General features: G+C 40.7%; 1 protein-coding gene across 1 annotated transcript; it reads left to right on the top strand.

Annotated features, from left to right (window-relative positions):
• The first annotated feature begins 2,351 nt into the window (after positions 1-2,351).
• Positions 2,352-3,921, top strand: sox1a (SRY-box transcription factor 1a). The gene has a single exon (XM_026376559.1). The coding sequence runs from the start codon at positions 2,624-2,626 to the stop codon at positions 3,656-3,658; it is 1,035 nt and encodes a 344-aa protein (XP_026232344.1). The 5' UTR covers positions 2,352-2,623; the 3' UTR covers positions 3,659-3,921.
• Positions 3,922-26,624: the final 22,703 nt, after the last annotated feature.

Raw genomic sequence — 26,624 nt, 5'->3', positions numbered from 1 at the left:
GTGGTGACGGGAATGATCGTCACATCTTTAGATTTTTTGGGTGTGTAGATTGAAGCTTTCTCTCTTAAGCATGGGTTAAATAATTAACCCATGTGAACCACCTTTTATGTCCATGTGATCAGCAGTCCCTTTTCTTCCCCTAAGCCAACACAACCCACCCAGTTCTGCGTGTGCTCGCTTGTGCACAAACCACAGCCTCGCAAGTGGAAATTGTTGTCCTGGCTTAGGTTAACTGCTTTGAGAGAAAGGATCAGAGACGAAGGGGTAACCCAGATACTACAGCGTCTAGGGTTTTGTGACTTTTTTGCATGAGGGTTATTTTCCGGGTATGGAGGAATGAGCTCGTGACTAAAGGCACAAGCACGTCCACTGGCCGCTGCGCAGGACGGTTGTTTATATTCACAATCATTCGCTAATTTATATATATTCATGTGTTGTGAGGAGTGTGTGTGTGTGTGTGTGTGGGGGGGGGGGGGGGGGGTGCGCTGGATGACTGCTTTGACCCTTAACCCCAGTCGTGCACTATAATCGCAGCGCACACACACGCTGCTGGAGAGGCCGCGCACAAAGGAGCGCCGAGGTTTGAAAAGAGGTTTGTTAAAAGAAGAGAGACTGATGGGGCATGCCCGAGAGAGTAAACAGGGACCACCGGGGTCCTTAAATCCACTCATCAGCAGCAGCACTAATAATAATGTTAATAATAACAATGACAGTCCTATTTATTTCATTATTGATCTCGGTCGATTCTTAAATCGGATCAGAATGAAGCTGGAAATTAGAATGAATTAATTTAAATCTATATTATGTGTATAGTGCGTTAAATGGTCTAAGACTGGAAATGTAATTATGAAATTTTATAATAGCAAATTAAAAATCCAGTTTATGTTCACGTGTATTGGTGCAGTTTTCAGTCCACGTAGTTTAATTCAAATAATAATATTTAATTTCAAATGTAAAAAGACATTTATACATATTTTGAGTGAAATTCGCTGCCATGTGCTAAATATTAGTTATAATATCGAGGCAGTATTATTTTCCCATAGTTATTTTACGCAGGCAGTGGGTCGTCAGTGTAGTCATTTTGTCTGTTCCTCTGCTCTCCTGGTTGTCATCATTAAGCCACATGGCCTGGACCACTGGAAACGTTTATTGACCACTGTGATATCCCGTTAACCCTATTACCAAGGACGCATGGATCCGTCCGAGTGATCCCGCTCCCTCAGGCCCTGAGCGGAGGTTTATATCAAACTAAGCTCTAATTAAAATAAAACAGCAAAGAACGATAGAATGATTAAATCGTTAGTCTCGCCGCGGGAAGTGGTATTTCGTTTTCCCTTTCAATTAGAGGGTGACTGGGCTTTTCAGAGGAGGTCAGCTGTGAAATCTGGATTATAAATGCGCAGACTCGAAGACACATAGACCGCTTTTCTCTCCTGGTTTACAAACGGGCTGTTTGACTGAACGTTAAAAAAAAAATAGACTTAAATGTAACAGCTACATGAAAAAGTCGCCTCCGGGTAGTTTACAGGTCACGTTTCTTTTGATCTGTATCTGCACACAGTGACATGACCAGGACTCATCCACCATCACCAGCAGACGGCGGTAACTCCGCTTTGCCCCGGCAATTTCACGTCATTATATGGCTTTCCATCCTTATGGGCTCCTCCACTTAGACCAACAGTTTTTTTTTTTTTGCGTCAAATCTCTTTCACGTCATCTTCTTGTGTTGAGGCCATTATTACAAACCTGGAGTGGGAGAGAAAGAGAGACAGAAAGAGATCGCCTTCAAATGGGTTTTGATGGGTATTTGAGAATCCAGTCGTCTGGAATTGAATTGTTTCGGGTGGAGTATGGTGGATTTCCAGTGCTTAAAACTGTAGTTGGGCCCAGGCTTTTAGGAGCCGCAGTGAATGTGAGAAAAGCTGTTAAAGACGGGAGAAAATCATCTCACTGAAACAGCTCCTTGATATGAAAGCTGTATTTTAAATGTGATTTTTAAAATTCAAGAACCTTTTTTTTTTTTTTTACATGTCGAGATGTTTGACTCATCGTAATCACAGACTGCACCCACTGTTTGGCCGCTACACCACTGCTAACAAATCTTAGTTATTTTTGTTTAGTTGAAGTCTATGAGAGCGTGTTTGGAAATTTCAAATGCCTTGTGCTATTTGTGGGATTAACCCTCCTCTCTGCCTCCTCCTTCTCCTCCTCCTCCTCCGGTGTGTTCTTCCTCTATGGTCCTCTAGTCACCTGACCAAACGCCATGCAAATCATTCTGCTGCTACTGCCTCATTGGCCGCTTGTGGCTCATTTAACCGCTGTCAGTGCGCATCATATGGCCGCCGCTTTAACCAACTTCTCAACTCCGACAGGGAAAGTGGCTCAAATGCGCATTCTATCACAGTGGATGTGAACCGACCCAGGCGAAGACAAGGTGAAATACTGGTTGGAAAACCTTTTATACATGCTTTCGGATTATTTTTTATCTCGTATACTATTTATTTTGGGTTAGAATATACATTTTGTAACCCAGTCATCCTGTGCGCACCCGATCCTGTGCGCGCCTGACGTATCTTGAAATAGACTTTTTTCTCTGCCGGTGGTGACTTTTAAAACCAGGTGAATGTATAGCATGATGATGGAAACTGACCTTCATTCCCCCGTCCCCCAAACGAATACAACCACGGGGCAAACGGGGCCGAACAGCGGGTCCAAAGCGAACCAGGAACGCGTGAAGAGGCCGATGAACGCGTTCATGGTGTGGTCCCGTGGGCAGCGGAGAAAGATGGCACAGGAGAACCCCAAAATGCACAACTCTGAGATCAGCAAGCGGCTGGGCGCCGAGTGGAAGGTGATGTCCGAGGCTGAGAAGCGCCCTTTCATCGACGAGGCGAAACGTTTGCGAGCCATGCACATGAAGGAGCATCCGGATTACAAGTACCGGCCAAGACGGAAGACCAAGACGCTGCTGAAAAAGGACAAATATTCCCTTGCCAGTGGACTGCTATCTGGGCCCAGTGCCGGCGGTGGAGTTGGTTTAGGGGTCGGCATGAGTTCATCCGGGGTCGGGCAGAGGTTAGAAAGCCCCGGGGGTCACGGAGGCTCCGCCAGCTCCGGCTATGCGCACATGAACGGCTGGGCGAACGGTGCGTACTCGGGGCAGGTGGCTGCAGCGGCGGCGGCCGCGGCGATGATGCAGGAAGCTCAGCTAGCCTACAGCCAGCACCCGGGGAGCGGAGCGCATCACCACCACCACTCGCACCATCATCACTCACACAACCCGCAGCCCATGCACCGCTATGACATGACAGCCCTGCAGTACAGCCCCATCTCGAACTCTCAGAGCTATATGAACGCTTCTCCATCCGGCTACGGCGGGATCACTTACACACAGCACCAAGGCTCCGGTGTCTCCTCCTCAGCAGCCATGGGGACGTTAGGGTCGCTGGTGAAGTCAGAGCCGAGTGTAAGCCCTCCCGTCAGCAGCACACACTCACGGGGTCCTTGCCCCGGAGACTTGAGAGAGATGATAAGCATGTATTTACCGACCGGAGAGCCAGGGGACCCGTCAATGCAAAGTAGACTCCATGCCTTGCCGCAGCATTACCAGAGCGCCACGGCTGGAGTGAACGGGACGGTCCCTCTAACACATATTTAGAACTTACAGAATAATTGAAAACTGCAAACGAACACATAACCAAATATTTACCTCTTTTCTAAATAACCCTGGTCCCAAGAACTACCTGCATTTTGTACAGAATGTTTATGATATTGTAAATGAAGGGTAAATAGCATATTCATCTCGGCTTTTTTGAATGGCCACCAGTGGAATTATATAACGAATATGATGCTGAAATATTGGGTATTGTGCTATCATCTTTTTGTCCATTACTTCACAGTCTTAGTTGAGGGTTCTGCCAGATTCACATGGGGGTAATTGGTTCAATTGTCTCATAATTTTTCTGAGGGGGGGGGGGGCTCTTGTAAGTTATTTGAAAATGAGATAACGTGTCATAATCATAAGAAAGTGCTTTAAAAGATATGGGAAAATCACGATCTTTAAATATTTGTGTTCATTTACAGAAGCCTGTGTCTTAATTCTTGGAAATCATCTCTTTTTATTGTAACACTCTAATTATTGTAAATTGTGAATAATTTTAATATTTCAAAGGATGACGGGCAACTGCTGTTGTAATTTAAGTGCTTTTCTGCAAGTGAAAAGCTCTGATATTGCAATGAAGAAGAACTGAATAAATTTCACAAGATGTTGCTTTGATTCTTAAGAGAACGGTCTTAGATTGATTATTTTCACAATCTTCTTGCAGGATGTTTTTTTTAAACACGTTAGGACATAAGAATATCATCATCCTCTCGACAAAAATATAGACTCTTATTTACATATGGACTCCGCTGATGGACACAGATATACCGAGCTGTGCGTAAAAGCTAAAGTTTGTAGGCCTGTGAGGACACCCTTTTTTTGTTTTTAGTCTAGTGTTGATGATGAGCTGAACTTTTATATGGTAAATAGAATTGTATTTATAAATTGTAAATGGTTATTTTTTAATCTATCTCAGTGGTATTCAGACCATACATATTTAATGCAGGCCTAAATGATGGCCCATTGTCTTTTTAAGTAAATATAATTCCTTACATGTTTATTTTTGAGCATTTTCTAAATACTCTGATGAACAGAAAGAGGGCCTCGTATGACAAACCACCTGTTAGTGCTATAAACGAAGCGTCCTCATTTTTTCTTAAACATGCTATTGGTTTATTTTTCATTTTAAGAAATGACTGTTCTCATTACACATTAAAAAAAAAACTAAAATTTAATGATTTTATTCACTCAATAAGCCTCTAATATATTACAGCAATACGTGATCAGTAATTATATCTTTATTTTGCAAACGAATTTCACCGTCTGCAACATGAAATGAATCAGATATTAAAGGAAGAAAAAGCTTTTCAGCAAAACTCAGCAACTTGTCAAAAGGCTGCAGACGTTTTATGTGTTATTATGCACAAATCTGGACATGCATTTTTCTTTAAATATGGGTGAATATTAGGGTTAAAAATGAACAGGAACATCAATTCACGGAGCAAAGTATTAAAATATGCATCTTTTTGATGCAACGAGAAATGTTATGAATGATTTGGTACCTTTTCACTGCTCCTGTTTGAACACTTTACACAGCTCATAAGACCGATAGAAATAATAAAGAGTAAAAATATCCAATGAACAGATCAATGACAAAACGACTCATGAAAAAATTAAGTCTCCAAAGTCTTTTTTTTTTTATTATTTCACCTGAGCTGGTTTATTTTACATCCACTTCCACATATGGTTTTCAGTATTCCTCGCCATGAGCCATTTCATTCTTTGCATCCATTTATATGTTGAATGATAAATGATGATTTTAAAAAAAGCACAACAGACATCTGAGAAAATAGAGATATCCTCAGTCAAGTTTCTTGGCTGCATATCTTATGTTATCTTGTTATCGTGGTTATTAATAATAACTGTGTGCAAAGATCACCAATCGAGACTTTAACAAATATTTTATAGTAACTTAGGTTTTCCAGGACTTTTATCTTTGCTGCATGGTGTGAGAAGTGAGGCGGAGAGTTGATTCTGTATTTTTGCTTTTGCCACTTGAGAACTGGCAAAAGTGCATGAGGCGCAAACGCAGATTTGAACAATTTCAACTTTGATACACAACAAGAAAGTAACGAGGAGAGAAAAATCTTAATGGCACTTTGTCAATGTGTGAACTGCACAACCCGAGCTGCATGAACCACTTCGAGATGAAACGCTGAACTTAATATCAACGAGCTCAACCATCAAACCGTAGACTACAGCAGAACAGCAGCACAGACCAGACTGGACTCCAGCTTCCCTTTGGGCATCACACTGTGGTGTGGTGGTGTTATTGATGACTCATCAGAATTTCAAAGCTGCAGATGTTTGATTATAGATGACTGAACGTTTTGGTACCTTTGACATGAAACCGTCATTGGAAAAATAAAGATACCATGTAACTAAGATTAATAATCCTCTTAAATTAATGAAAATTAGTCTGGAAATGACTTCATTTTTTATGACAGGCAACAACTGGCTTTGACGTGTACATTTTTATTGCCTGTAGGCCCCATATGCAGATACAGGCTAATAACCACACACATGCAAATGTATGCCTGCTTAGGCATTTTAAAAAAAAATCTATCTCAAATACATCGTTCAAGGGCCTATTTCACACTGATGAAGACTTGTATGGTATGTCAATTAAACCTGTTAGGCCTCATAGTAAAGCGTGTAACGTCTGGCTGCGCATTAATCTGTTGAAAGAAATCAGAGGAACAATGTCTGGAAATTAGTCTAAATTCCAAAAAAACAAAAACAAACAGCATCTACGGAGACATCTCTCCGCGCTGCCGCGCAGCGTATGGAAGAGGATGGCCTCCTTATGTGCTTTGCATCTGTTTCCATCTTATCGGTTGATGTGAAGAGATGCGGATTAACACTGAAAGCCCAGAGAGGCGGAGCGCGTCACGGCGCATCGCCCGGCTAAAAGAGGAGCGTTCTGGCAAATTTAACCCGAATAAATGACACCTTGAGGTGGAGGAGCGCTGAGTGTAGGGTGCGACGTACACAGGCTATGTGGCGGCGATGTTTGCTGCTGGATGTGCGTGTGTGTGCGCCCGTGCGCGCGCGGGGGGTGTGTGTTTAGCTGACCGGCCAATAAATCTCTCCTCCGCGCGATGCTCTTATCTTGTAGCCACCGATATATTCCGTGCTAGGAGGCCATCAGCTCCAGCGCACACTCGGTTGCTCGTAAAGCCCCGATCCCTTGCACTCCCTGTCCTAAATGGGGATAATTAGCGTCACTTTATCACGCCTCTGCATATTTTCTCCGCGCCCCCCCTCCTTTCCTCAAAAAATTACCAAGCAGCCTGCTCGCGTCGCCCGCTCTGTCACAGAAGATTATGGAGACAGATTGCACAGAGCGAATGTGCCGGGCGAGATTAGCGCGGAATAGAGAAAGCAACTGGGCCAATGAATTCCTCGGAAGGGCCTTATCGTGCAATTACACGTTGACATGTTTAACAATCTTGCTGCCTCTTAATCCTGCAGTGCTGCTCTATCTACCCACAGCTACCGAGCTATACGCCGGCACACAGACCTAATGCACCGAAACGCAGCACGAATGTACCGAAAGTTAGGAGAAATTGCTTTATTTTCAAACTTTGTCCAGCTTTCACCAAACACTTTTTATTTTATTTTATTTTTTTTTTTCATTTTTCAGACTTCTCCACATATCTGCACAGTGGAACTTTGTGACGCGACATGAGATATTAAAATCCATTTTAAACTGGTTTGTTGTGAACCTCAATCACTGCTCCGCTTTAATTACTAATCATGAAACGACAAGTAGTCGAGAAATGTTCATCCAGACGCACGAAGTCTCTCGTTTGTAAGTTAATGCAGACTTTTCCACTTCCCTGTCCAACACACACACTCACCATCACCATATCCCGACCCAGCGTCCCCCTCCCCGTCCCTCCTGCCTGGCGGTATATTGGGGCCTGTGTGGGAGTGATTGTGCAGCGCCACTGTAGGAATTTGGCAGCGGCCGTGGTTTGGAGAGCCGCCCCACGCTGAGCCCCATTCAGCGGCCAGCGCGCTGTGAGGTTGGGAAGTTTCAGTCAGCCGTACAACTCAATGGCCCCCACAAAGGCGATTACAAGCCCCAGCGCATTCCTGTAGGGACCTGGGAGCAGCGCAGGTGCGAGGGGGACCGGGGTAACCCATCAGAGGACTGATAAAAACGGGACAGTGCTGGGACCACACAAAACCAGCCACTCCACAGGAACCGGAGATTTTTTTGGAGGAAGGAAGAGAAAGGAAAGAATAAGTTTGAAGAAGATGGAAGTTTGGGGGTTGTGATGTAGCATACTGAGTGGCCTCACTGTCCATCACTGAATGAAAGGACAAGGAGTCTCCTAATCAGTGCTGGAACCAGGATTTTACCAAGGTTATGAGTCCAAAGTCTCTAAACTTATCCTCACCCAGCTATTTTTCACCAGCCTCTGAAAATCTCAATGCAGAAATTCATATTAAATTTATTAATCATAGATAAAATAGATCTAACCAACAGCTACTTTCAAATAACTTAACAGAGTAAATGCACAAAATCAAATAAATAATAATAATAAATAATCAAATAAAGTTTTTTGAATAAACACAGATGTCTAAATTTCACACATGTATCCATACATTTAATAGTATTTGTTAATCAAACTGTTCCCTACAGAGACAAATTAATATAGACTGTGAATGTGTATTAAAGCTGCACTGTTCAGCATATTTAGAGTGTAAAGGTTCTGTAAATGTGGTCTTTCTCTAGTTCCCCACACCTTTATGAAGGTTATTTCAATGTTTCCCTGTTGAAGCTTAGTGTTTTGTTGCAGGTGTCTCTAATGCACCTGCTCAGATAAAGTTAGCGACTAGCTGCTGAACATAAAGGAGTGTTTAGGGGCTAAAGAGCCAAAAGGCAGCAGTTTGTTAAAATATCAGGCAAGTTTATGAAGGTGTCAGTGTTGTGTTTTCAAGTTTTCAAACAAAAATCGAATAATACAACTTTAGTTTTAGGCAACCGAAACGTCTTGATAACAATTAAGTAGAGATCATGGGTAAAAGAAAGCACTGTTGACAGCTGGTAGGATACGGGCTGTGAACAGCAGTCTCCTGTGTCCAGAGTCAGACGCTCTGTAGGGGTTTCAGTGTCAAAGCTGTGCTCTCTATGCCAAACCATCCACCCCAAGCTCCTACCTGTCACTTCTCTGAGCTACAGGTGACCCTTCCTGGGCTGTAAGAAGTACCGCCATTTGTCGAGGTCTTAGATGTTGCACTGTCTCTCAGGTGGAAGTCTCACGTTTCCATCAAGGACAAATTAAATACTACAACTATACATGAATACACACTAAATCGAGTACATGTATTTAAATAGGAATCACATGTAAAACTTGTGTACAGCCAGAATACACAATAAAGCAGTCTGTACTGTGCTGTCCGGCAAAAATATTCAGCTAATTTAAACCATCCTGCCTGCTTAGGATGACAGGCCAGATCGTTTATCATTCGTCATATCATTTATCATACATCATATGATAAACCTGCAGCCTCTAGTTTGAGTAGTGTCATCGTGCACAATGATCCCCTGTGTTTACCTTGATACAATCTTGTGTAAATGACACCGAGCTGCTACAGAATACCCTCTCTCACTTCTACACACATCAAACTGTTGGGAAATTACTCGGTGTGCTTACAGCCAGTGCAGGAGATGCCAGGCACATTAATGAGGTGCATCAAAGCCTCTTTGCCAAACTTTGTGGCAAATTTTTTTAAAAAGTGGCGTTGCATGTTTTATTGTTAAAGCGCACATCCAATGCAGACATGATGTGATACAGATGAAGTATTGGATCGTTGTCATATAACTGACTAAAACAAACTGCTTTAATGTGATTCTAGCCAACAATAGAGTCAGCACGAGTAATTTCATAGATTTTTTTTTTTAGCACTGTGTTGAAAAATAAAAAAAGGCAGCATGACATGATCATCATCTTTCATTATCTCCAGAAATACAAACTCAGCTGTGGAAGCCATCTGCCCTTGGCTGCAGATTTGTTTTGCCATGCTCTGAGGTCTTGCCACTCTACATCATCCTCACAACAATGCTACTTTGCTGGTGTGAGAATGTGACTGATTAGGAGGTTAATGATTCATCTGTATATTCTTCAGTTCATATTCTATTTTACCAAACTCCAGATCAGCAGGTACACTTGGAAAGCTAGAGTCAACTCCAACATGTTTTGCATGCTTTTGTACCCCCCCCCTCCATCAGTTTCAACACCACATTCACCAAAGTAGTAACTGCTGAGATCTCAGAACATGGCAACAGCCACAAAAATAGGTCCAACAGGGCAAGAATCACTTGCAAACGTGCAGTGGGACAGACGACCAAACAATTTTGGGAAAAAAGAAAAAAGGTCCATTATGAACATGCATGACAATTTCCAAGCAGTCTCTCCAGTGCAGTTTTGTGGTGCTGTATTGCTCGTTTATATTGGCTTGTTTACAGCATATCTCACTGTTTCACCGGTTGTACACATTACCCTGTTACATCTGTTTAGTGATACAGAAGTATTTTGAAATTTCAGAAATTGGTGAGTACAGTATTATCATGTCCAATGACCAGTACTACAAAGGTACAGTATTAGAGGCAATACATGTAGAGGAAACTAACAGTCTTGTGTCAACTACCTAGTTGGACTTAAATCTATCATGTGTGCCAATAAAAGGTGCTTGAACAAGAATATGAATTCCAGCAGGAGCTCTGTCCTGAAGACTTTGGACTTTATACATTTTACTGGTTCAACTGTTCAAGGGAGGAAAGAGGGAAGTTTAGAATAAAATGCTGATAAAAATCTTGTTCCTCACTTAATATCTGCAAACAACCATAAGTCAAAATTTAATCAGCAATAGCTGTGAAAGCATTGGTCATATCCCACCATTCTACCACAGTGTGGTTTGTAACATAAATGTTATAATGTCATGAGTAAAGGTTCAACTGGAAAAGGAATTACTACTACCACTACTACTACTACTACTTTCTTTCTTTCTTACCTTTGTGCTTTTTATACCTCCCCTTTGAAAACTAATCACATTTTCATCAGTCTCAATATTACTTTGTATTTGGTGTAATTAGCACATATCGGCATGCTAATGTGCTAAACTAAGATGGCGAACATGGAAAATAATTTCTTACTTAACACTACGCTGTCATGTCCTATGATAGATTTTATATAATTTAAAAAATCGGACTTGTAAGTTGTTTTTACTGATTACAATATAGTCAGTTTGGCTCTTAGTAATTTAAAACTGCCTTAAAAACAAAACAATATTGATGTCTTACACCAACCAAAAGACTGTTGTTCAATGTCTTTAAACCTATGGATATTTTGTTATATCGTCAATATGAACAATCTTAATTACCAAGCATTTGGCTCTGTGATTATACAACCTTCTTAATGATGAGAACGCTCACAAGTACAACGTGGGAATCCTTACCACCCCCAAAATGGACCACAAAATTAGCATTTTACTTAGAGCCACTATACAACTGTAGGTCTCATTTGTATACACATGACAAACTAGCGCTAACCAACCCAATAATTCACTCAATAAAGTGCTGTACTACACATCTGTCGTGCTTCTCTATCACTGACCTGCACACATACAAACCCACCAGATGCTGTAAAGGATTTTCGCTCCTCTGTGACAGCGATAATTCAGAAGCAGCAGCGATGGGGTTAATGAGGGGTCAAAGAGTTCAGATAAGAAACAGCAGTTTTATGGTGCCTTCTTCAACCTGCAGCACGCTGATAGCTGTTTGACTCTGCTGACCTTTGAACTCTGCTGGGTCGAGTGATCAAAATCCTTGGTCATTTAGATAGGCTAGATTGAAACAAGTGAAGGATGTGTATGTCACAGCAATATGTCCAAGAGGTACAGATAAATTGTTCTTAATGATTATAACCCTACTCAATTTGTTTGCAGCGCCATTAGACTGTTTAAGGTATGGGATGAATTTGATTAATTTGCTATTTAATCGATAATCTGCTGGCTATAAAGTATTCAGCTCATTGAATTGTGTTCTTTTGTGGGAATGTGTCTCTATCTACCCATATATATATATATATATATATATATATATATATATATATATATATATATATATATACACACACGCGCATTGTGCACATACATGTTATATAACAACCTGAAATATGAAATGTCAGGGTTCTGTGTATTCTGCTCTGCTATGTCTTTATTTATTGACTTTTGACATTTGATATTCCAATAAATCAATACCCTCTCATTGTCCATCTTCCTCTTTGTCTGTCTGTCTCTTCCAGCAAAGCGTTCATCATGGCTATCACCAGTGGACATGGATCACTGTGGGAGGACTGTGATTAATAGATAGCACCTCATCCCCTCTGCTGGCAGGCCATTACAAGGAGTACTTGGAGATGGGTGTTGTGGGTGAAAAGACCGTTTGGAAAATGTCAGCAACAGTCAGATCCCCAAATTTCCTCCATTCATTCTTCGCTCTGTGATGCTACCTACTCTAAACCCCTAAATTTCACAACTCCTTTCTCCTATTGCCCAGTGTTTTTTTATTTGTTTGTTTTATCCAAGTACAGTGTCTGGTTTCAGAGAATGTGTTTTTTTTCTTATGTGTATTTTCTGAAGATCGAAAGTCACAAAAAATAACGCTAGCCCTATATTTCACCCAATTCAACAGAAATAAACAGAATTAAAAAAAAAAAAGAAAGAAAGAAAAGCAAAAACCAGCAGCGGCTCTCATTCCCTATTCTGTTTCACTGGAGCCAGCTTCGCCATCTTAATACTCTTAGTCCCTCAGTTGGCATGTTTTCCAAGAACCCTGCTGCATTTTCAGATTTGTAAAATCCGTCAAAATGCCTGTAATGAATATTTCTACAGCCTTGAATAGATTTAATGTGCGGTTTGACCAGCCCAACAGGACACATGTACAGGTCTGCCACTTTAAAGAGATCATCCCTGGTCCAGCCCTCAGTCAGTGTGGACACACTGAATCAAGTCATTTTGATTAGAACACAAACCTCTGCCATATTTTATCAAGAAAGGATTAAGCATTTATCTGCATATATACTTGGGTTCTAAATAACATCTTTCCTGTGTAATAGTTACATCAGGTTATTTATTTATCATTGTTGTTGTTGTCTTATATAGCTTTTGCTGAAAAAGAAAGTAATATATAATAAATAAATTCACAAATTATATTGCTACCTAATAATAAAATATTGTCCTCTCTGTCATTTTTTTCACATTCAATTTGAGAGGTAAATTAATACTTCAAAGTGAGAAGTTACAGAAAAGTTTTAACATTTAAACTATGTATTAATTTCAAGGCCTAAATATGCCCTCAATTATTTTACCATTACCCCTAAGTAATTGATTTTGGGCATAGAAAGAGAGAGGTGGGGGTTGGTGGAGGGGTGTTGATGTGTGAAAATCGCAAAAGCAACAAATGAAAAATAACTGACAGCATAATTGCTACGAGTGATGTAACCTTGCTTTATTGATTTCTTTTTTCATCAAGGCATTTGGCTAACATCAAAGTTGGGCCCATAATAACATAAACTGTTTCACCGCTTTCTGTGATAATTTATATTTTCTTCACTCACTTAGCGTCTCCGTCTATCATTGACTTGCTCAGGTGTGTGCAGCCAACCACACAAAGACAAACACTTGTGAGACTCAAGTCCGGCAGTGTGCGGTGTGTGTGCTGAGGTACAGACTCAGCGAACAGACAAAGACAGAGCATGTACAGAGACTAGATAATGAGCATCTCAGGTGACTACATGTAGTGATTACCAGGTTGCTGGTGTTATAGGAACTATATCGCGTACATATACACCCCCACTCTGTGCGCACAAATTCTGATATATATACACACACACACATGCACTCTTGAGAGATCCTTGGTTATCACACCCTTCCAGATTGTTCTGAACTACTTATGGAAAACACACACACACATCTCAAGATGTGGCCACTCTTGCCAATATGAGCCCAGTGTTAAGAACAGTTGTTGTCGTTGTGTCTTTTTTTTTTTTTTTTTTTTAGCATCTCTAAATTCCTAGCGTTGCTAAGGTGCTTTGGGAGGGGATTAACAGAGGCTGGCGCCGATGAGCAAGCCTTGCAGATTTCCAACCAGCAGGAAAAAGACAAAGAAAGAGGGGGAAGAAGGAGGAAAAACAGCAGAGGGTTAGACAACAGGGAAATGGCAGTAACAGCCTGTGTAAACATGATGACTTGAGAGAGGTAAAGAGGTAGAAATGAATGAGCAATGTAAAGTGAGACTAAATAATAAGAATCCTAAAGTGGCAACCTCAACTTCCACTCAGACGAGATAGACAACGCTCGTCCTTCTGCTCTTTCCTTTCCCTGCATCTCCCAAAATCGTCTTTGTCACTGTCTCCATTTTCTCACACCCTTCATGTGCTCTCTCCTCTCTATTTCTTCCTATCTCCTTATTCCCCCAAGGGCAGCAGTTTCAGATCCAGACACTTTTGTCTCTCTCTCTCTCCCTGTCCCAACTTCAAACAGCACCGGCGATCAGGTCATACTGATGTGCCTGGAGCATCAGTGACTGTGCCGTCTCAAGTGAACGTCTCCCAGCGTGTCCTTGAAGACACTCTTTTCCTTTTCCCCCATCTCGCTTCTTTTAATTAGCAAGTAGTGAAGGCAGCGAAGACAGCTGAGCCACATTTACCAATTATTGACCCGCTCTCAGGTACAGTAACTCTGTGATGGCTGTGTAATGCTTTTAATTCTGCAGCAAAAAAACAAAACAAAAAAACAACAACAAACAAAAAAAAACAAAACACAGTTACACATGATGTGACCTTGAGTTTCACTAAATCACTGGATACGTGCTCACAGTGGAAATCAGAATGTATTTTGTGAGAGTGAAATCTCCAGTAGCCACAGAAGGCAAACCAAAGGGAGGGAGGTCCACATGCTTTTCATTGAATCCTCTCCTCGGGCTCACCTTCTCAGGTAGAGTGTAACTGGATGCGGCCTGTTTGTGGAATACAAGGCACTTGACCAAGGGCCAGCACTGCGCCTCCCATCCCCTCCCTCCCCTGTCCTTCCCCTACCTGGGTCAGGTTACCCTTCAGCCCCCCTCCTTCTACTTACCATGAGTGGTGGCAGGTAGTGCAGCCGCATCAGCATCTATCTCTGTTGAAAAGCATGTGTCTGTATGTTTGTGCTGCACACAGGCAGGTGTTTGTGATTCTGTTTGGGCTCGGCAGCTGCACTCCTGTAACTGTGCCCATGTCGGCCGAACTGGCTAATGTGACTGGGTTGGCTGAGGCATGGAGGCGGCTGTCTTTCAACCACTGATCCCTCAGAACTACTCATCTAATCAGGCTGGATCTGCGCTTCACGGCTGCCAGGGTCACACAACCCAACCCCGGGGTCAACTGTCTAATTACAGACCCCTGTGTCCTCCGTCTCTGTCACCACCAGGGACAAGGGGAAGGTGGGGTGTAAAGGGAAGAAGCCTGAGAGGAAAAAAAGAGAGAATATTGACTTAGACATCAAAAGGTCAACAGTGAGTATAACCAAGCCATTCACTTTTCCCTTTCAGTTCTGTGAACAGAGAGTGTGAGGCTCTGGTTTGCGGTATCTTGATCACGCTCTTCCCAGCCCTCAGGCAGAGAGAAGCTTAGACCCATGAGACCAGAGCTGCGTCAGTGGATGTGGATTTATGTATCAGCCTGCCACTAATTTTCCATACATGCACTGTGCCAGTTTCTCTGTGTCTGCTTTCTTGTCTTTGTTTTCAACATTTGACCGTAGCAGCACAGCCCCTGTTGCCCCTATCATGACTCTGTGGTGACACAAACCCATGATCTAAAACACAGCATCATGTGTGATCTTCTTTTGGTTTGACCTTTGGCTGTGACAACTGACTGAACTAGGATTTGAAGGATGCTGCACATGGGTGCCAGTCATAGCGAGAACACACACAGGAGCGCACACACACAAAATATGAGCCAAAGACTCTTATATTATATATGGCTGCTGGTTCATTAATCACAAATGGGAGGACTTTTCAGCCAATGTAGGAAATTAATCAAAAAAAGGGGACATTAATCACATGCATGAACAGCAGTAGTTACACCTGTGACAATGCCATCTGATTTAAACGTGTTACTCCAGACTGTGTTAATGATGCCACCCAGGGCCAGGCAAGGCAACCTCTCTGCGATCACTGAAACAATAACGCACTAAATATGAAGCAATTTTCTTACATGTAGTCAAGGGGGTATGCTGATGCATGTTGCACAGAGGTCAGTGGGTGTTGCGGCAATTACCAGGTGCAGCTTTTTTCTCACAGCTTGACCACTGGGGTTTTTCATTCTGACTGCTGAAATGTCCACTGAAATTATATTAGTCACACTTTTTTTCAGTCATTTTTCCACTGACAAATAGATTAACAGTTTGAAACATTAACAATTTGCCCGTTGGGAAAGTTTATTTGCAAAAACTCAGAGTCGAACCAAAATAGATATACATGTGGTGTACAGAAATTGGAGCATTATTTTGTGTGATACAGAAAAAGGGGAAAGCATCAAGTAAACCTGCATGTGTGGTTACACTGCCCTCTTTTGAATGCACTGCAGGACTGGAAATGATAGAAAATAGAAACAATGATGTTAATAAACAGAAATCTTGCACAACATGAACACTGAAGAACGAATTTTGATGGCAAATGCTGCATAACGTGACATAATTCAAATGGAATATTTAAGGCATTAACACTGTTACGCGGAAGAAAGAAAGTGTTTCAGTGCTGCTAAAATCTATCACAAGTGAAAGATGTTCAGTGCTGCAGGGCAATGACCTGTTCCTGTCCTTGTGCAGGAGCGTTTAAAAACTGTGACAAATGTGATATTAGCAATAACTACAGTAACCCTGGTTTTATTAAACTGAGAGTTTAATGTTCAGACTGAATTGTTTAGTTTATTTTACTCCTGACATTATTGTTTAAAGACGGCATTCGTTTAAAACTTATTATTTAAGTTATTTAGGTACATGTGGGAATCTCATTACATTACAACAACGCTACAGCACATACGCACACACACAGCAACTATAAAAAAATATTAATATGTTTAAACTACTCATACATTTTGCTACACTTAAAAAAATAAAAATTTTAAACCAGCAAAACAACTACTTAAGTACAAATAATTCCTTAGCATGTGTCAGCCCCTTCCAATAATAGTAATATATAAAAGGGCTCTCTCAATTACATTACTCTTCCTTAAAAAAGCAGCTCACTACAGGAGACAGAAATTTGCAAGATTTTATTTATATTGTATTTGTCTTTAATTCTAGAAATCAGATGAGAGATAAAGCACAGTGACCTTTTGAGGTTACAGGGAGCCCCTCATCTCTTTCTTTGAAAACCTGTGTAAGAGTTTTTATTAACTTAACATCATGCAGGCATTAAATGATCTTTAGGTTCATTTAGTGATGTTTTGAATTAAATAGTAGATCTAGTGGTGCGTGTTTGCTGCTATAGTGAAAACATTATCACTACTAATTAAGTAGTTCAATAACTGTCTGTCTGCTGCTGAGTCTTTTAGCAGTGTCTATGAGCTTTAAAACTAAATGATGTGTTTTAAAGATGAGATCTTGTTTAGTTCTGAGCCTTTTCATTCTCCCGTATGACTGCGTTTGTGCCAGGGCTCAGGCTGCAGCCTGCTCCAACAACACTGTTCTCTGACCCCTGCAGCCTGACAGGCAGCTCTGATAAACTCATATCACACATGACAGAGAAACTGAAGACCTGGCCTAATTAACAGGCGGGACGAGAATGATGGAGCGAGAGAAGCAGAGAAGATTGAAAATCAAAACGAGGAAGACTTTATTAACAGAGCTGGTGACCCCTGGTTATTTATTCATGGGATTACTAAAGAGGACTTTGGAACAGGGTGCCCTGCCAAGTTCCCAGCAACCATGTTGTGCCTATGTGTTGTTTTGCTCGTGATAGATTGCTAATCATTACAAAACAGCCTTCTCTTTATTTCTCTCTTTCTTTCCCTCTCTCCTTCTCTGCCTCACATACAAACATGCACTTGACACCTTCCTGAGTAGACTTACCTGTCCAGGTATTCCAGTAATCCAGCCCAAGCCTTGTCAGGTGGAAGAAAATCTATCCCAGGGTGGAGACACGGGGGAGGAGGAGAAGGAGGGGGGAGCTGCAGTAAGTCTAGCCGGTGGTGTAGTGGAGAAGGGAGGGAGAGCACCAGAGACAGAGGGCAGGTAAAGGGGATCGTATTCAGGCTCCTGGGGATAGGAGACTTGGCGTGGCACTGCACTGCCCACCCAACATCAACACTCTCAGGTTCCCTGGCTGAGATGGGCCAGATAATCACCCTCTCTCCGCAGGGACCATCTGGAGGCAGGGAGGGAGGTGAGGGCCATATTTTATTTCCATAAAACATAAATTCACTCATCTGCTTGTGTGATGAAAACACAAGCTGCCCCCTCCACCCCATCTACCTGACAGCTGATTCACACAACACATCCATGAGCCCAACATGTAACGCCCAGTCCGGAGAAAACAACACACACGTGTTCACACTCACAGCAGAGTTCCCTCTCATCTCTGAGTGTCTCCAGTTTGATTGACGCTCCTATCCCCATGGAGATCAGAGGACAGCCACTGTGATTATCATCTCACTGTGGTAACCGAGACACCCCTAATCCCATAATAATCCTTCACAGTCAGTCTGCACAGGAGTATCCTGACCTCCTGCAAGGAAAACATGTGCTCACACAGACACTTAACACTCAACATGTACACATTTTAAAGAAAACTAATAGTAGACTGCACAAGCTCCGTCCAACATTTTCAGTTCCACTATATAAATCTAAAATTCAATAACCGTGGCACCTCACAAGCAGCCAGTTTTATCATTTTTTACTTTAGTGAGAAACACCTGCTCCACACTAAAAGTATAGCCCACCTCTGACGCAGACACTTGCCTGCTGTCTTTCATTTACAATAACAACATCTGGTGTACTAGCTGTAAGGTTTGAAAACATGTCAGAGATACTGTTGCACTGTTTGAAGCTGCAACCTGGCGTATATTCTCACAGATGCAATGAAGCTTATAGCTTTAACAAATGCTTAAGTAAAGATGCAAAAGGAAATAATATCACTATGTATAAACCTTTAAACAATACGTGTATAAGGCCCAGTTCTTTGTGCCGCTCCAGTGATGCACTTTTACACACAGCAAATATTTAGAATGTGCCCACAGAGGTTTGATCAGGTGATGGATATAACATCTGTGGGAATGACGTATACATTTAGATGTAAAAATGATGAAACATCCACATATAACATTCATAGATATCTTGCCAGCAACAGCAACAGTGGGAACATAGGTCAACCCAGCTATTGCAGTTTTAAAACATTCTTTTAGCTTTTCTTTATTTTACTATTTTTTAAAAAACAAAATAAAACACTTGATAGCAAAATATAAAATAAAAAAAGCCATTTAATATTCAGATAAGAAATGAACATGTTTATTATTTAGATAATAGCATAACTAATCAAATATTATATTCTCCCAAAAAGATGAATTTATAAAAACAAATGTAGTTTGGAAATCTTATGTTGTTTGTCAGCAGGAATTATTCAATAATAATATAATGGAAAGTGGGAAAGTCATGGATGTCTTCATACTAAAGGGATGAGTCCAACCACCTACTGTACGAGATCCTTTTCTCCTTTCTCCGGCTATTCTCGTCACCTTTTAATGACTTCTGTTTATTCACCTATATATTCAACATGCACATACATACTGTGAGGTCTGTCACTGTTCTGTTACTAGAGCTTTTTCTGAAGAAGTGAAGTGATGGCTGGTTCGCTTCCATGAAGCCTTAACTGCAGGGAGATGTACTCAGCAGGGGTTCTGGGAGTCAATGGATGTCACTGTTTAACAAGCTGTTTCAGCACTGTTATAGACAAGAAAAACTGCAGACTGCAGACAGGACAAAGAAAGAGCCTGCATGTCTGTGTGTGTGTGTATGTGTGTGGATATGGTAATAACATATACAGGCTTCAACTTGCTAACATGGTTAGCAAGTTGAGGGGGCACACACCCTATGCACACACTATGGGGGGTCTAAATGGGTCATTATTTCACATTCTAGGAAGAAATTGGTTGCTCTGCTTTAAAATTATCTTTTTATGTGCCAAAGTGTAGCACAGTGCTGCATTCTTGATATCCAAATACACAAAATATCCAGTGATTATTCTTGACAATTGAGGTTTGTTGTCTGTTCCACTGTCCTTGAATTTCATTACAGTTCTTGAGAATTTGATATTTCTGTTGTTCTTTCATTGTTTATATTCAAAGCAAAGCATTGGGGGTGGGTTAAATTAGTGAAAGGTTTTTATTTTTGTGTATTTATTTTTGGTGAGGATGTTATAAACACATAGAAGAAAACTCTAATGATGGTGGCTCGATACTCAAGCTGCATTCCTTCATTATAGAATAGATATACAGTATGTACACGGGCACACATACAGTAGATATGATACATCCCAGAGGTATACTAGATACAGTACATCAGAGATAGACACTGTCCTTCTGCAAAAACATTAAGTTTGCAGAGTATTCACCATGCAAACACAGATTTTGTTCCTATCAAATAAATAATAGTTCACATACAAAATGTTTTCTGATTCTTCCATACAGTGCACATTATCATTAGTCTACTAGAGTCTTTTAACTTCTCACCTCAAAAGATCTTACAAGGAAATATCATATATGTTATACATATTGCCATTCATGTCTACCACATTGAATTTTCAGAAATTTTGAATTTGGTAACTGTCTTTACATAAGAACACCAAGCAGCAAATATCCATGTACTGAGGTTTGTTCTCAAGCCCTACCAAAACATTACTTCCATTTTTAAAGAGAATATAAAAATAGGCACCACACTGGCCAAAGCTTGAAGTTTTTAGTTTTAACACAGTTAAATTCACATATTCCAGACAAAAGTAATAGCAAAAATAGTAATTTATCTACTGGTGCAAATGGACATTAATATTTTCTAAGTAAATGTATGAGTGATGGCTTTCAGTTTGTTAGACCTGTATTAACCTGTATTCACATTCTCCCTCCATGGCCAACTAAAACAGGCCACTAATGTGTTCTGCTGTTCTATGTTCATCATATTTTCTCTAAAATACTGAAGTATAATCAGAGTTTGTTCTAGCCCTAACCAGTCTGGTTTGATCCTTTTACCGGTTACTGTTTTTATACTTTTCATCACAAGCAGGAAGCCCTTTGACCTAGTTGATCTTTATCTACTTTTAGATTAGCTCCATGCTGTTGTCCTTTATTAAGATATATCCCTGTTAAATTCATATCACCTAGTGGGAGGTGGAAGATATTGTTATACATGCCAATCAAATCTGATACCTCAGTGAAAAGGGTGTGCCTCAGGTTTCAAGTTTAGGCCCTCTGATGTTTTATCAATTTATAAAGTCATGTGATTCTATATTACTTTATAAATGAATTGTTTACGTTTATGGCTTGATTCTAACTGGACTGTACACATTAATTATAAAGTTGCCTTTAAAATTGGCGTTTTGTATTTTGCCAGACATTGCTTAACGATACTGGTCTTTGCTGCCACTGTTCATCACAATGCTTCTAACATCTTATTCCTCTCACTGCAGGCAATGATGGTTTCTAGAGAGAGGTTCTTTTTTATTTATCATCCTTTCCCTCTGTTTCTAAGGACATTTGTTTAAAAAAATGTGTACCGGTAGGTCTCCTTCAAATTGGAATAATTGACCTGTAGGTTTGTTCTGTTTCTCTTGAGGTATTTAATAATCTCACATATTGATTTATATAGTTCACACATTTTTCCACTGCTTTTATCATGACGCAATAGATTTATGTTCATCTGCTCCTCCAAATAAGGGAAATTGAGTTGAAATGTGTTTTCCATGTGCACGTTCTTTATATTAATAGTTTCAGATGCTCTGTACCAATTTGTCTCATTCCCTCCCCTTTTTCTGTACCTTTGTACCTTTTCTGTTACACACACAAACATACAGACGCACTTTGGGAAAAATTGTGCAAAAGCTCACTAACACCACAGGATATCACATTTTTATGACTGGTCTCAGTGGTGTAACTACAGTACACATCCGTCTCTTCGGCATTAGAATGATAGATGTATTTTTCATGCTGCCATTAGGGCTGTAGCAGTATGCTGTGCAAAGCTTGTGTATGCTAATGTGCCCTCTCACACCTGCAGTTTCCAATTACCCCTGAGGAAAGGCGCCAAGACTCGGTTTGCAGCCACCAGCAATAATATGAGTAATGGCAAAATTGCACAAGTCCTTTGTAGGAAATTGAAAAAAAGAAGAAGAAATCATTCAAGAGGGGGTTGGAGAGGGCATGGAACAAGAGGCAAGAAAAGGAGAGGTGAAGGCAGAAAGAGGAAGTATGAGGAAGAGAGCAATCCAGGGATTCTGATGTTTACCTTAAAACTTTCTGTCACCACACTTTGCACTTTATAGTGATTTTTTTTGACTATTTTTAAATAACATTTACAGCAGTTTAACTCAGAACAGTGTCAACTTTAGGGTTTGATTATTTTCTTAGATCAGAATTCAGCATGAGACAGACGGGGAAGCTGAAACACACATGCCTTAAAGCTTCAACTCAGAATCATCCGTATTCTTTTCCTGAATCATTGCTGCTCAACCATGTGTGCTCAGGTTTGTAACTGACTTTGATTCTCCTTTCTTCTACTCTGTCAGTTACAAGCAAACCAAGCCAACTATGTTCTTTCTTTCTACTAGTGTCTCTGCTCCACGCACACAGAGCCAACTATGCTGATTAGATATTTGTTATGACCATGTGAGAGAGAAAGAGAGGCAGATGATACTTGATAGGCCTATTTTCTTGGTATTGAGCTGCTGATCGTGTGTATGTGTATGTGTCAGACAGGGGGGTATTAGGGGTCCCTGCGGCTGCCGGTCTCGATAACAGGGGGTGGAAAATCAATCACCTCCTTTGACAACCATGTGAGTAGCACCGCCCTTTTATTTCCCCACTCCTCCCTCCTTTTTCTTTCTGTTCCTTGTCAACCTCTGACTGTCACTTATAGAAGATGATGTACACACTGTGCATGCAGCCAGCCAAGCACAGATATGAGCACACATGTCATAGCCTCTATAGGCATGCACACATACTCAGGCAGGAGGCACCTGCTAAAGCCCTGGCAGGATTAGTGAGTTGTATGAGTTGGTTACAGTGAGGAACACATGTTCAGGTCACTGTCTCTCTAACTGTGTTATTGCTCCAAACACTGTACTTCTTATTATACTCCCCTCTCTGCTTTTCTTTTCTCTCCCTCTCCATTCGCAATCTCCCCCTTCCCTCCTTCATATCTGCACATATGTGTGTGCACACAAACCGAATTTGTTTAAAGGGTGAGGAGGGGGGCACCAAATCCGCAGAGAGGACTTGGCAGTTGCTCTTCTCCCTCTCGCTTCATTGCTTTGGTCCTTCCCAAATCCTATTTCACGGTGCCAAGCATCCGCTCCCTGGGATCTCCACAGCTCCCATCTCCAGACGCAGGTTTAAGCCCCTCTCTTGGCACCCGAACTGGGCATGGAGAGAGACGGCATGTGACGCACATCAGCACCAACAGAGACACAAACACACCTATTATTTTTGCTCGGAGAGAGACCGGTGTGCTGCAGTGTGTGCAATGCTTACTCACACAATCTTAGTCTCACAAGCTTTATTAGCTACATTTACTAATCTCTGGCATAAATCGAGATATCACACCTAAGACCTATCAGCTGCTTTCCTGAAATGCACGTTCATGAACTAAATCACTGAAGCAATCACTCACATACCAAACACACTTAAAAACTCATTCAGTTAAGTAACAACAAATCAGTCTAACGTAAAAGATGATAGGCCTAATTGTCACCTTGTGTTAATTTGTGCTCCCATGATACAGGGTAAACTCATGCTTTAACAGGCACCAAATTACGACTAATCAAAGCAATTAATTAGCTGCCAAATTACCTGAAGCTACACTAACAGAGCCATGGGGTGGATGTGGGCATTGTTGCATGTGTTGTGTGAGACAACTAATGTGTTTTAGCCTAACAGTCACTAGATGGCACCAAATACCTGAATTTAGTGCATGCTCATCTTGGTTGGTACCGTCTCTTTTCTGTTGTACATGACAAGACATCAAGAAATAATAAATAATAACCTTCCTAAATATTTTTTTTTTAACCATGAAAGTCGTGTCAGACAAACTAAATAGGACCAGTAATATGCCCTTTAGATAACAGCTGAACCACTAATATTTAGAACATGCAAGAATTAGTCCAGATGACATATTTGCTCTTTTGAAATTTCTTGTTTATTTAGGTTCAGTTTGGTTTTGTTACAATAGTTAAACTATTATTTGAATGCATGTGCATAGGTTCACTTCACTTGTCGCTTGAGCACTACACACAATGTGAAAACAGCTGCACAATATCTTACGGGGCTCTGAAGTGTGATGTTTTCTCTGGACTGGGCGTTATATGTTGGTACATGGATGTTTTGTGTGAATCAGTTGAATTTTAATTATTTCAAATTACATTAGTGGGACCATTGAAGGCAGGACTCAACACTGATCTACAGAACCATCTATATCAGATAAACTAAATCTGCCGAAAAGATGCTGTTAAAACAAGGTTTAACCACTAGTTGAGCCACTGATATTTTGAATGTATCAGGAACAGATACATTCAGGAACTTCATCAGGAAAAGCTACGACGTCTACTAAATAACCTGTTTTATAATCATAACATCTCCTTCATGTCTTCATGTCTCACATGTGTCATGATACATATACATGATACATGGCCTTTCATTTGCTTTGTAATTAAGCTATTGCTCATAAAAAAAACATGGTAGGTGTTCTGCATCAGTATAGATTTCATGCCTTGCAGGGATGGTTGCCAAGATTAATGCAGCTGTTCCTTAAATACACTACCCCACACACTATATCAATTTGTGTCAACAGTGTAATATGAGATTTCTTGCGACTCTTTGTGGTGATAATACTTTACTTGTACTGCAACAAGAAATCAAAGGGAGAGTAGAGCCTACTTGTTGTTCTTCTGGTTTTGCCTTGGTAAAATAAACAAACAACCAAACATCTTTGAACAACATATTCACTACACTGATTATGCACATGGAGTTTAATTTAGATGTCACTTGAGTACTACACAGCCTGTGAGAACAGTTGCATAATGCCTTACAAGGCTATGTAGGGATCTCTCCAAAGTTCGAAACAAATAATCCTGATGAGATGCTGCAGTTTACACTCTAATATAGTCTCTTCTTCACCTTTTACTTACTTCTTATTATTAACATTGTTAATTGTTATACTCATCTTTATAATACTGTATGCACTGTATTTGTTGTGCATTGTTTCTTGCACAGTTCCTGTTGAGAAATTACTTTGCCAAATTAAATTTATTGCTATTCGGAAGTTATACTCTCCTTTTCAAATGCAAATTATTACTAAGAGGACTGTCCAGGGATTCACATAATAAATTCTGCACATGCGGGACAGATGGCAACTTGAGAAATGTAACCCACTGCCCCATATGTAGGTCTCCCTCACCCACACAGAAGACAGAAGTAATGAACACTGACCCAGTTCCTCCACTTGGATGAAACAGTAAAAACAACTCAGTCAACTATGTGATAATCACAGTAACAGCAGTGGAAACATCAGCCTAGTGTCTGCTCAAAACTGAGCAGCAGATTCATCCATGTTCAAGTCCAGCTGCCTGCGGAAGGAAGACCAAGAGCAAATTAAGTTTGCTGATTGGACTTAATCATATTATTTATACATTTACCTAAACAAAACAGAAATATCAGGTTTATTTCCTGGATGGAGACCATGACCACGAACTCGTTATGTTTTCAGCCAGTGATTTAATATGCATTTCTTCCAAAAAGTCTGCATTACTTTCAGTCTTATTACAGAACACATTATGATAATTTTATACCTGCTTGGGTGGCATTGGCATTATGTAAGGTATGCTAAATGTTTTATTACTAATAAGAAGAAGCTGTTCCTCCAGAATATCACAGTAACATAAAACACAATCATGTTCGTCACAGCCCATAACCAAAGAGCGTATTGTAATCTGTCCACGGAGGCAGACTCATCATTAAGTGCCCTGGGGTCTGCAGGGAGTAAACAGCAGACTCATGCATTAATAGGTCATAACTGAAAGGGATGTATCCCCATGCATTATTAATAAGTGTCTGTGCTAATTGAAAGTCTTAAGTTCACAAATGAAACGTCTGCGGTAGACATCGCCCTGCTGCCACAGGATCCCCCTGGATGAAGATGTAGGTAATTTCATGTTCTTCTTTATCACAAGTGCATTTGGCTTTTTAATGTGTTTTTTTTTTTTTTTAATAAATTACATGGCAACAGATACACTTTACAAAAGTGAAAGGTTCCTGTAGTAAAAATGAGCTGTGTTACAAAACTCAGACAGTTAATAGTCAACAAAATTCATATTGGTTTGGGTAGTTGAATTGTTCACTTATTTCCAAGTGGTAAAGAATCTGAACAGGCAAAGATATTTTACCACAAATTGGGATTCAAATAACTCTTAGTGTAAAATTCCTTATAAGTCTGCTAAACCACATGCGCACTGAGATCATGTGGATGCTGAGGTTGTAGTTCTGTTTCAGTGTGTGACTTTGGATTGGCTTTGATTTCCTTTACGATGGGAAACATAGTGTCACATGTTGTTACTTCTTTTAATGCAGTGCCCCCCCCCCCCCCCCCCTCACCACACCACCCCCAAGTGATGTGAGAAAAAATCCCAGTACGCATGTGCAGCGCCAGC

This window comes from Anabas testudineus, chromosome 21 (assembly GCF_900324465.2).
Source record: "Anabas testudineus chromosome 21, fAnaTes1.2, whole genome shotgun sequence".
In the NCBI taxonomy this organism is placed as follows: Eukaryota; Metazoa; Chordata; class Actinopteri; order Anabantiformes; family Anabantidae; genus Anabas; species Anabas testudineus.
Note: the sequence above shows the minus strand (reverse complement) of the source record. Positions and strands in the feature narration are given on the sequence as shown.